Source organism: Lactuca sativa, chromosome 2 (assembly GCF_002870075.4).
Source record: "Lactuca sativa cultivar Salinas chromosome 2, Lsat_Salinas_v11, whole genome shotgun sequence".
In the NCBI taxonomy this organism is placed as follows: domain Eukaryota; kingdom Viridiplantae; phylum Streptophyta; class Magnoliopsida; order Asterales; family Asteraceae; genus Lactuca; species Lactuca sativa.
Window position 1 is genome coordinate 8,915,060 of NC_056624.2, and position 12,794 is coordinate 8,927,853.

General features: G+C 35.3%; 1 protein-coding gene across 1 annotated transcript; it reads right to left on the reverse strand.

The window, feature by feature from the left end:
- Window positions 1-714: 714 nt before the first annotated feature.
- LOC111905536 (actin-related protein 7) lies at window positions 715-5,574 on the reverse strand. The gene is made up of 8 exons (XM_023901222.3): window positions 5,394-5,574; window positions 4,688-4,781; window positions 4,376-4,591; window positions 4,144-4,285; window positions 3,190-3,434; window positions 1,978-2,161; window positions 1,789-1,856; window positions 715-1,061 (listed from the first exon to the last, which is right to left on the reverse strand). The coding sequence occupies exons 2-8, from the start codon at window positions 4,763-4,765 to the stop codon at window positions 909-911; spliced, it is 1,086 nt and encodes a 361-aa protein (XP_023756990.1). The 5' UTR covers window positions 4,766-4,781; window positions 5,394-5,574; the 3' UTR covers window positions 715-908.
- Between the last annotated feature and the right edge of the window lie 7,220 nt (window positions 5,575-12,794).

Here is a 12,794-nt window from a genome sequence, read left to right on the forward strand (position 1 = left end):
TACCTCTAGGACCCTACAAGGGGATGTAGTCCCCTTGATCCCCACCATTTTGGTTATGTCACACCAACTAGTCTTATAAGTTTGTACTTTGCACCTTCTAACTTGTGTAGAATCAATGTTTGAACTCCATTGGCAATCTTGCAAATTCTATTACACTAAAACGACTTGGTGACATTAAAATCACCAATAAGTACACCCTAGTCGGTAGCACATTCTTGTTCAATTTTATACTTGTTGCCTTCATTGCCATTACCACCATCACCATGTTAACACCGTTCTACTTCAAGAAATTACCCTCCTATTGATTTAGGAGCTGCATAGCTTCCTCCTTTTGTGATTCAACATTTTAATTTTATGCATCATAAGCTCTATCCCTATCTCATTAAGCATAAAATGTTGGATCAAAAAATGAGGAAACTTCAATCTCTTGACTTGTCTGCCAAAGATGCAAAAATGTTAGACTTTACAATGGCAAAAATGTTGAAAGTTGCAAATTTGACCAACTACATAAACTAAAACTTATAACATAAATCAACCATCTTTAAAGTAAAAAGTATCATATTATAATTAATAGATCGGTTGCATTTTTAATCAGTTTAGGACCGAGTCGAATTTCTATTTAGATTTAATTTAAACCGGCTCAGTTCAAATTTTTGACTATTTGCCCATTTATGAACTTGCTAAAAAGAAAACAGTTAATCTAAAAGTACATGATTAGGGAACAAACTCAAAGCGATTAAATTAAACCTAACTCCACTACAACAATCAGGTTCATTAATTAGGAATGTCAGATATCCATATTTACTATTTCGACCAAATTCATAAACTAATAATCTGGTGATTCTCATGAGCATGATACAATGCCTACAACAGAAGCCAAACTTAATATCTGAGCCCTTGATATGGCCTTAGAAGCATTTTCGGTGGACAACGGAGGGTCCAGATTCATCATAATCTCCCTTTGTTATATGTTGATTTTGTGGGAACACAACCTTCGCAAGTATAGCACCTCCTACCCATGCGGAATACATGGATAAATTCTCTGGCATGTATTCTGGGGCCTACAATAAAAAAAATTATTATATTAGAATAAGAAAAAGAAAAAAAATATATATATATATAATCATGTATAATGTATATGCGAAAGTCCTTTTTGGCCATTTTATATGTTACTTTATTAAATAATTGAAATTTGCCAAACACTGAGGACACTTTTTATTAATACGGATTTGTTTAATATGACATGATTAGTTTTGACTTCAAGCGCCAACTTAATATTACATAAAAATGTTCATTCTATAAGAAGGTTCTATTCTTTATTTTTATTTTTTTTTAATAAAAATGGAAAATAGAAGAAGCATGTGGGACGGTGTAATAGTATTACTCTATTTGGTGGGGCCATGTAAAAGGTATTTCTTTCAAACCAAGGTGATTAAAAAATGAAAAAAGATAAAGATAAAAATGTTATTATCATGGTCAAAGATTTAAGGGTCAACTGTAATTAAGGTCTAGGGATAAGATCGTTGCAATTGAGGGTATAAGATTTACTTTTTTAACATATATATATATTATATTTATTTCAAATAGTCAAATAAACATTTTAATTTTTTTTTTACAAAAACAGATAACTCAATACGATGGAATCTTAAAATGTAATTATGATAAGGAAAAATATGTTTGGTGGATAAAATAAAGAAAAATAATTTAACTGAAGTTACGAATTTAAAAAGAAATGTAGTATTACTGAAGATTATATAAATATAAGTAATTTATAATTATGATATATACCTTTACTAAAGAAGGACGAATGGAAGATGAGCAAAGACTAGCTTCCCTCTGGAACCTATCTTCAAATCCTAGAAGCCAACAATCGAATGAAATTCAGTAAAAGATTAAAAAAAAAATAGTAACTTGGTAAAAAAAAAAAAATAGAGAAAAAAGGATTTGTTTTTTTTTTTTTTTTTTTTTTAAATTTACCTGTCATGGAAACTGTTCCACCACAGAGAACAGTGTTCTCCAACAGCTGGCGATGATTTTCAGATGAAACAGTTGAAATAATGCGAACAAGCTGCTCAACAAGCCCATGGGCTTCTAAGCCCAATATAGATGGTTGGAATAATGCTTCTCCTACTGTAAACCTTTCTCTTTTAATTGAAATCACCTGAAACCCAAATATATTATTACACAAAAAATAAATAAATACAGTGATTAGATAATTAAGGCTTACGTAGTTTTTTCCCATACTTTTGAACCTTAAATCTCTAATTTTCTAGAAGCTTCTAGAAGATTATCGTCATAGAAAGTTATATAGATCACAAATTACATTTTCTTACTCGAGTAAGTTACAATTTTGGTCCCTGAGTATAGCTGTTTTTTTTCAATTTTGATCCAAAAAGGTTCACTTACAATTTTGGTCCTTAGAATTTTGAAATGTTTTTGGTCCCTCTTCAAAGTAAAATGACTATATTTTTAGGACCAAAGTTGCACAATTTTGTGAGAAACCAAAAATAATCATTTTACTTGGAAAAGGGACCAAAAACGTAAACTTTATAAAAACCTCAAATAATCTTATTTGAAACTATATATACATTTTTTATTGAGTAAATTACACGAATGGTCCCTATGGTTTGGGGTAATTTGCATGTTTGGTCCCTAAGTTATTTTTTTAACTCAAAAGGTCCCTAATGTTTGTTTTTGTTACGCATTTGGTCCCTACTATTTGTTTTTGTTACACACTTGGTCCTTGTCTTACCTACAAAGACTATTATTTAAATAGGGAAAAATGGTGGGGTAGATAAGGTAAGGTGAGGGGGTGGGGTTTGGGGTTTGTTTTTTTAAATAAATAGAAAAATTAAAGTCTTTTTAGGTAAGACATGGATCAACCGCATAACAAAAATAAATAGTAGGGACCTTGCGAGTTAAAAAAATAAGTTGGGGACCAAACGCACAAATTACCCTAAGCCATAGGGACCATTCGTGTAATTTACTTTTTTTTATTTGTGTAAATAAAAATTCTACTTTTTTTTGTAAAATACTGCAAGTAGAGTAAAATTGTCCATTGTGTCCTTTTATATGATTTTAATTTGTCATCCAACTTATCAGCTTTTGACAAAATGTGGAGTAAAATTTAATTTTTTTTTTTTTTTTTCGTTAGCAATCAGAAAAAGGGATGAAAAGTGAAAAGCTGACCTGGCCATCAGGCAAAGTATGTTGTTCTTCTTGGCATGATTGCAGTGTGTTTTCATAAGCAAGATCATCTTCAGCACAAGATGCATATTGTTCTTTCAATTTCTCAACTTCTGATGTATCAAGTTTTATCAGTGGATTTGACTTTGCAAGCTCTTGTGCAAACAGATTTGTCAAATCACTCCCTCCAATTTCTAATCTTCTAGAAGCTACATGTTGAACTGCACCTTCAATTACTGGAGCAATATCTGAAACAAAAAAAAAAAAATCACCAAACTAAAACTATCACTTCATAAAAAAGATAGTTTCTTAAATATATCATCCAGACGATGTTTGTCTGGATAAAATGATGTCTACATAAAGATTGTATTCTTTTTTGACTTAATGAACTGTCTGAATCTGAGTAAATGATAATATTAATAATAATTTAAACTCCACATCATAGTTAAGAATCGTCCTGATTGATTGGATAAATTTCAGCTTTACCAAATACATTGAGCTAAGAAGGTTTTGCATTAATTTTGATCTTTTTCAGTTTTAAAATTTGATTATCAACGATATTTTTTGTTTGCTGAAAACTATGTAAATAAAAGTTGAATCTTTTATAATGGCATGTCAACGATATTTTTTGAATCGACTTATCAACAAAACCTTTTTTGTTTTTCTAAATTTTTAAAGAGCTTACGTATTAAATATTATTATAAAAACATACTGTTAAAACTTAAAATAATATTTTACTTTAGTAAAATGATTTTGGAAAAAGGGCAAATATGTAAGAGATTAGTCTCTGAATACATTAAGCCTGGTTCTTTGATGTAACCCATTAAGTCATTCTGTCTAGATTAAGTCAAAAGATAGTTATCCAAATTAAGTGCTAAATTTGTTAAGCTTATTAAGTCAAAAGGAAACAGCCCATAAACTATGCTTATATTTTCAGTTTGAAGATACAATAAATACCTATTTTTCCATGACCAATATCAACAGTGCACCCTGAAATGCGCCCAACTGCATAAAGTGATAACACTGCTTGTTCTGAAGCATAAAAGCCTGAGATGTTAAATGTTTCAAACATCAACTGCACCAATTGTTCTCTAACAGCCTGTAAAATGAGCATAAATTGATTGAATTTGCAAACAAAATAAGTGCATATCAAAGGATTTTAACATATGTATTGAAGAAATCAATAAACCTTGGGAGTTAAAAGTGGATCAGCAAATAAAATTGGTCCTTCATTACCAATTTCCCACCCTAAGCCATTGTAAAGAACATGGTGAAGTAGATCCTCCATAGCATCCCAATCTTTTATAAAACCTCGAACAACTGGATCAACATTGTTGGCTTGTAATGATGGAGAATCAGGCATGGATCCATCTTCATTCATGATTTTCATTTGAGTTGGAATAATCTGAAACAAGTTTAAATCCATATCCCTCTTAAACATATGCTAAGATTGATTGCCAAATACAACAAATACCATAAATGTAAAACATAAAATGTGTACCATGGAAGGAGCTTGATCTGGAATTGCAACACCTGCTTTCAAAAGCTTAGAACCAGCATCAATCACCACTGCCTCCATTAGGTCTTTTGTTAATCTGAAGGGGAAGATAAAAAGTAAAATGATGACAAAGTTAATGAACCTACAAGCATCTTTTTGTAGAATACAGATGTAGTTTTCTCAAATTTGACTACTTTCACTTGTCTTCCCTTCCGATTAGTTGTGAATTGTGATAACAGTTGCTCAATTGAATCAACATGATAAAGAATTAAAGCTAACTCTTCATGTTCATTAAGTTTTTGTTAACAGGTTTTGGAGACTCCATGACTAATATATGCATATAATACTTGGTACAAAATTGGAGTTCTAAAACCTCAAAATCCATGCTACCAAACATTCCCCGACTCCTTTACTAAAATCAAACTCATCCTGAGTAGCATCACCCTAACTAACATAAAAATGTTGGATAAAAACTAAATAATCACACCGGATTGCAGATTTCATACGGGAAAAGATTTCAAATTTTCGAATTCTAAACCTAATTTTGGTTCTTTACAATATAAAGCTTCACCACAAACACTATTCATAATCGAACCTAGGGAGCAACATGTTACGAAAAATCTTAACAAAAAACTACAACACCACCAGCAACAACAAAATTATACAAAATATGGGAAGAAAGTAAGCCACGGAGGGATCGAAACTGAACCTGAGCAGCACAATGTACAAACAGAAGTAAGGAGAAAGGAAAGATATTGATGAAGCCGGAGATATAAAGCGACTCAGGTTGCTCCACCGTTGCGACGGCGTAAGCTGAAGGTCCACGGACGAGAGAAGAACGGAGAGGACGAAGAATGGCTAGGCAGTCGACAATCGACACCAGTAACAGATTCAATTTTCAAGAAACCTTCGCATGAAGTTATTGGGCCCAGCTTGTTGGACACCCAACTGGATTGTCTTTGTAAATTGTAAGTAAACCCGGCCCGATTTAACTATCAAAAGCTTGAAAAACTGGATCTCTCAAAAACAAGTCCGAACCAATTTACAATTTATGGATAATGTCATTTTAGCTCCATTAATTTTAGATTTTGGTTTAAAAGACTTTTATATGTTTCTTTTGGTAGCTTAAAGACATAAATTTTATATTTACATGTTAAAAAATGATAATAACTTATAATAGCCTATTCTATTGATATATGGTGGTTTTGATAAGAAAAAAAAAAAAAAAAAAAAAAAAGGGTAAAATCCAACTCATATCATCAAAGGCCAAACTAGCGTCTCTTTTCTCTCTGAATCTCAATCAAAGTTTCTACGTTTCACTCAATCATTCGGCTTTGTTACAACTCACACTTGATATTTGTATATATCTCTATCATATCAGCCATCAATATATGTTTTTGTGCATCTTTGTTCAGATCATAGCTACCAACAACATATTGGATAAACAGTGACTACAAAAATTATGAGTGGAAAGATCCAATCAAGAAGATAGAGAGCTCAACTAATAGGCATGTCACGTCTTCCAAGAAGATGAATGGATTGTTCAAGAAGGCAAGGGAACTTACAGTGTTGTACAATGCTAAAGTCTCAAATCTCAATTACCATGGTGTCTTGTACTTAGATAAGCTTTATGAGTACATAAGTTCCTTAACAATATACTTAGAGTTTTTTCTTAGTTTAGAAGGATTGGAGGAGTATAAATATTGATGTCGGATTGAAACATGAAAAGGGAAATTGTAAAATTGTAAATCATTGAAAACATAAAGAATCAAATCATCACACATATCTAGAGCTCGTAAAACACAAAGTAGATCAAAATCAATATTCAGTAATAAATTAAGAAATGTATGTAGGTAGTTAAAAGAAACCTATGAAAACCATATGTGGTAGCTTTTTCCAAAAGAAATTTCTTTGACGGGAGTACTCATCCAAACTGAATCTCTTTGCAATATGATCTCAAATTTCAATTTGAAGTGAAGAAATATGTATTGTAGTGATTCATATGTGTTTCTAGTCCCTAAAATGCAGATGATATTGACGATTTCTAAAATAGACAAATTACTCTTCCCCATTGTTCTCTCTACAAGGGATAAGTCACGTAGATACTCAAATAGACTTAGGTGGATACAACGAAGATAGTGGTAGGAAGGTGCATGTTACAGAAAAGAGATGGTGGTCGTTAACAAGGGAGTAAATAACAGTGGAGGTGTTGTTCAACATATGGGTTATGATTAATTTTCATTTTTATTTTAATCTAAGAAAAAGTATTATTTAACATAAAATCCAAGTAGACATCATCTAAGCACCACACTTTGAGTGTAACACCCTGTTTCGAATCGTTTCATAATTTGGGGTCGTGGCCCGAAGATCAGTTATCATAAGGCTTCGAGCCTTGGGGAAAGAGATATTTAGACCCCTTTGGATGTGGGTAACGTAGATTAGGTGATCCTAGAGTTAGTGTAATGTCCCAACTGTCGGGTATCATTATTATTCAATTTAGACTTCATGTTTTAAGGCCTACTCGACGAGATGATGCTATGACTCGTCGAGTAGCAGCGGGATGGGACACGTCATTTAATGATTTAACTCGGCGAGTCGGGAAAGGGACTCGACGAGTAGGAGTTGGCAGGGAAAACCCTAAATTCCAGGGTTTAGCACCCTATATATTGGACCATTAGCGCCTCCCACTGTCTTTTATCCCCCCCTTGAGAGCCAGAAACCCTAATTTTCGTGTGTGTGTGAGCCTTATGAGTGTTTTGGAGCTTTGGAAAGTGATTTAGTGAAGGAAATTTATAGATCAAGAGGCTAGCATCAAGGAAATTTATGTGGATCCAGAGTCTACTTCAGTTTGGGCACATTTTGGAGGTAACCAGCTGATTACCTTGATCTCTTTCCTCCTATAATCTCTCTTGTGTAAAGTTTAGGGTTTCTTTAGCTTATTTATGAAGGGATTATTGTGTGGGAGCTAGATCTGAAGTTGAAACTTCAGATTTGAACCTCCCTTGGGTCCTAAGTTCATAAAGTTTCGAGTATTGTCATGAAAGAACCCTTCCTTATGAGTAAAGCTTCATTTCAAGCTTGGATTCGGATTTTAAGGCACGCAAATATGTAAAAGTAGCAACTTTACGTTGCTAATGCACTCTAGGGACCTAGATCTACTGTTTGGAACGGAGGAATAGTTCAGAATCGCTTGATCATGGGAGTATTCGTATAGACTCGGTGAGTCTGGGAGATGACTCGATGAGTCGAGTAGGGTTTTTGACCAAATTGATCCCGCGTGGACTCGGCGAGTCTAGGAGATGACTCAACGAGTCAGTTTGGGTTTCCAAGCATTGGGCCGTGTATTGACTCGGCGAGTTGAGTCAAGTAACTCTTGAATCTGTAGGGACTCGATGAAGGTAAATTTGCACTCAGCAAATAGGTCAACATGGACTGTTGACCATTGACCACTGACTTTGACTTTGACTAGGAAGTGTCTTATGCCTTTAAAGAGCATTTTGGTAATTTAAGTAATTATTGAGTGGACCACTTATGGGTATAGGCGAGGTGGTGGAAGCTATATCTGGAGGTGTGGACAGTATTATTCTGAGTTACTAGCGAGGTGAATTATCCTCACTATGTCAATAGGGTCTAAGGCACCAAGGTCGGCCCTTTAGGTTGTTATTCTAATTATAGTATGTTGTATGTGGTTATGATCTGTTAGATCGGTATCAGGATAGACAGGATGTTGTTATGCTTTATGATCCGTTAGAATTGGTATGTTAGTGACCTGGTTAGGTCGGTATTCTGGTTATAAGTTATTGCTATGATAGATGATCCGTGAGATAGTTATATCCGATACACACACACACACACACACACACACACACACACATATATATATATATATATATATATATATATATATGCTAGTATATGTTATTTATGTGCACATGGTTATTTGTTTGATGGTTGGGTTGAGTCGGTCCTGCTTTGTGCTGAAGGCCAACATACCCGACGAGCGGTCCAGATAGACTGTGGGCCCTGCATGACGGTCTAGTCATACCGAAGGCTCAGGATAGATCCAGATAGACTGTAGGCCTTGCAAGGCGGTCCAGTCAGGCTGGAGGTCCAGTATACATGTTGTTGTTATCTGTTATTGATATGGTATTATCGGTGTAGTATTGGTATTTTGGGGGTAACTGACTAAGCTCTCGGGCTTACAGTTTCAGTTTATTGTTTCAGGTACATCAGAAGATCGTGGCAAGGCAAAGGTGTGACTGTACCGCTCCGCATCTTTATGATTTTGTTTATGGGACACTCTGATGAATAATATTTTGAAAACAATTTGTATAATACTATTTGGTTTTTAATGGATGAAAAAGTTTAAAATTTGGCTTAAATTTTTGGATGTTACTGTTAGGTTGGTGCTTTGGAGCCCAATGGTATAACCGTAAAGTGATAGTTCGGGCCTTTTATGAATTTCATATTTATGTTTGGAAAGTTTTACGGAAAAGGAGAGTTGATAGGGTTGTAGAGATTCTCATTACCTTTCCGTGGATATAAGGATCGTCGAAATCAGAGTTAAAACGAAGAAGTTATGCCCGTTAGAAGTTAGGACGATTTTGGGTTAAGCCATGTACGCTGGGAGTACGGGGAAGTACATTGGGCGTACATGATCAGTATCCAAACCCTATTTTCATGGTTTGAGCCCTATTTAAGCTCCCTAACTTCCATAAACACATTCCATTCTCAGCCTCCACCTCTCCAATACCCTCCCTTGAAACCCTAACCTTAGTTTAAGCCTTGTGAGCAAACAGAAGGTGTTTTTAAGTGCTTTAGAGTGTTCGTGGTGCATCTTGGAGAAGAAGGAGCTCATTAGAGAAGTGTTTGTTAGATTGGAACTTGTAGATCCAGACTTTGCTCACCTTGATCTTTCTTCTAGAGGTATAAAGCTTCAATCTTTATGATGCATTTGTTAGATCTAGCTAGTTTTGAAACGTCCCAAAAATTTCAACCAATTAAAAGCTTTTCAAAATAACCCATTCACTAATAAAAGTGTTTACAAGAGCATTGTTTCCAAACATTATTTAAAAATCAGTTTCTCCCAAGATCAACGACATAAAATCAGGACGTGTACGATCACACATTCGCCTTGCCACAGTCCTCTGAAGTACCTGAAACCATAAACCAAAATTGTAAGCACGAATATTAGTAAGTTACCCAAAAATACCACCACATAAACATAACAAATAACATATATAAAAACATGTTGGGTCCAATCAACCATCGGGTTGGAATACCCCAGGCTCAATCAACCTCCAGATCCAATCCTCCTTGGGATGGAATACCCTAGGTTGGAATGTCAATACACTATGTGTACATATAACAGATTAACATATAATCAGTCAACAGACAATCAAGCAGATCTACAGATCACTAAGCATAGCATCATCCTATATACCAGGATACCAATCAAACATATCACTACAGCACGATAACATACTATCACATAACATGATATATAACCCAATGGGTCGGCCTTGGTGCCTTCGACCCGCAAGTACATTGAGGAAAACTCACCTCTCGATCTAATCAATAGTTGATGAGGTCCCAACTCCGAATCTCATCTCTAACCATCAACTATCCATCCAAATGACCAATTCTCAAACAAAACCCAAAATACCCCTTGGTTAAACTTGGTCAAAATTAGGTAAAGTCAAAATTCCAAAAAGTCAACTGACTCAATCCAGCTGAATAAGCCCAACGTACGTGTTGGTTGACCAGGCACGAGCATGTTGACTATGTACATATAAAGTACACCGTGTACACCCAGCGTACGCAGCTAGCTGCCAACCCAACTCATTAAGAGCTTAATCCTTAAGCACTTAGGCATGTATTCCAGATCCAAGCCCAAAATGATGTTCCTGACCATAAAGTTTCCAACTTTATGGTCTTGCATGTCCATTAAGTAATTAATGTCCAAAACCCTATGTTTTTAACCCATTAAGACCATCTAACACATGCACGGGTTACATAAACACTCAAGATCATACTTTTATGGTTCATAATAGCTCCATAATGGATAAAATTTCCAACTTCATCCATTAGAATAGTCCAAACAAACAAGATCTAGTCTTTATGTCTCAAAGGGACCCAAAAAAGTGCATCTTTTCAACTTAATCCATTAAGCCCAAGTCTCTAATCTTCAAATCTGACTCAAAATGATGTTTGGATGGATAAAGTTTCCAACTTTATTCATAACAAGGTCATAACTTTCAAGATCTAAACTTTATGCATTTAAAGTGACCAAAAGCTCATAACACTCAAAACTAGCTAGATCTAACAATATCATCATCAAGATTCAAACTTTATACCTCTAAAAGAAAGATCAAGGTGAACAAAGTCTGGATCTACAATCTCTAATGCAACCAACACTTTTTCCATGAGTTCCTTCTTCTCCAAGTTGCACCAAGAACACTCCAAAGCACTTAAAAACACCTTCTTTTTGCTCTCAAGGCTCAATCTAGGGTTATGGTTTCAAGAGAGGGTGTTAGAGAGGTGAATGTTGAAAATGGAGTGGGTTTTGGGAAGTTAAGGAGCTTAAATAGGGCTCAAACCACAAAAATAGGGTTTGGGCACTGATCGTGTATGCCCCGCTTACTCAAATTACGCCCATTGTACTCAGGCATACTCAGTACACCCACCGTACTCAATTTATGTCCAACATACGCTATTGACCCAAAAATCGCCCTAACTTCAAACGACCATAACTTATTCGTTCCAACTCCATTTTTGATGTTCTTTATATCCACACAAAGGTATTGAAGAGATCTACAATATTATCTAAATATCTTGGATTAAAAACTTATCGAATGAAAATCCATATTTCATGCAAGAACCCGACCTATGACTTTTCCCTTTCTACCCTTCGGTCCAAAACACAATTCAAGGGTAAAATCTCTTAACTAACATTACCTCCTTCCACAAGGACTAAACTTTGACTCCATAAGGCCCAAAGCATTACACAATTGACTTCCGGCCCACGACCCAAAATGGTAAGAAACAAGATGTTACAAATTTCCCCCACTTAAATTAGATTTTGTCCTCGAATTTTGTCTTGGTTACGATTTCTAAAACAACACCAACATATTCTATAAACTCCCTTTAACCATTTCGAAATCAAGGCATCTTCTAAATAAAACTCGAGAGACCACTCGGAATCCCCCAACTGCCAACAAGCAACCCAATAACTTGAAAAGCTCAAACGTAACAATTTTCTTTCTCTCCCTAACTACATGACCGAGTTTCCAGAGAAAACCACACAAATAACGGACTATCATGGATGCAAACACCGAATCAATTCTATCAATATGCTTCCTGAGACCGAGAACCCATCAACTCTAAATTTTAGAACCCATAATCTAGGACTGACATTCATCCATTCATTGAATCCACTCCTTGCCTTGAGTATGATCACTACCAAAAATGCGGAAAAATAGCTCAAACACACATCAATCGCCGATTTACATCAATTCCAAATCCATAAGATGTACCATAAACCTTTAATAAACCCTTGAATCCCTGTCACGCCATTTCTAACCACTCCTCCTACGAGCAAAGATGAGAAATCCAAGAATTTTCACATTTGCCTCCAACCCTTATCAACTCAGGTGTACCCCCACCTGGCAAATCACTCGAGACATCCAAAAAGAACTTCATGATTCAAAACTTCATAACTGATACCCAACCTTGATAACCAAACCCCTAATAACAGCTTGCGAACAAATGGGACTTATAATACAAACACTCGATAGAGACTTTCTGATGCAGGACTGATACTCCCAACCACCCTTAACTATTCAATTTATTCAAACCAACTGATTCGTGAGCCTCCCGACTTCCATTAATGCGTCAACACCGAAAGTACTACAAGCAGAAGAAATCAACAATCATGATCACTATGCCCACAGCCTATGTCTGGAAACTCACGATCGACACCACGTGGGCCTAAAGATACTCAACCTCATTCCATCGCCTTGCAGGAACCCAAACAACGCTAACCGAGCGCAACAAATCCATAATCTTTTACCACTCATAATTCCTTTCACATAAAAACTGCTACCAATGA

What these genes read in the sequence shown, in the direction of transcription:
- LOC111905536 (XM_023901222.3), bottom strand. Translation starts at nt 4,765, where the DNA reads ATGGAGGCAGTGGTGATTGATGCTGGTTCTAAGCTTTTGAAAGCAGGT. An exon ending in ATCCACTTTTAACTCCCAAG is followed by an intron (nt 4,286 to 4,375) that starts GTTTATTGATTT and finishes CTCATTTTACAG; the next exon opens with GCTGTTAGAGAACAATTGGT. An exon ending in TGGAACAGTTTCCATGACAG is followed by an intron (nt 1,857 to 1,977) that starts GTAAATTTAAAA and finishes GTTGGCTTCTAG; the next exon opens with GATTTGAAGATAGGTTCCAG.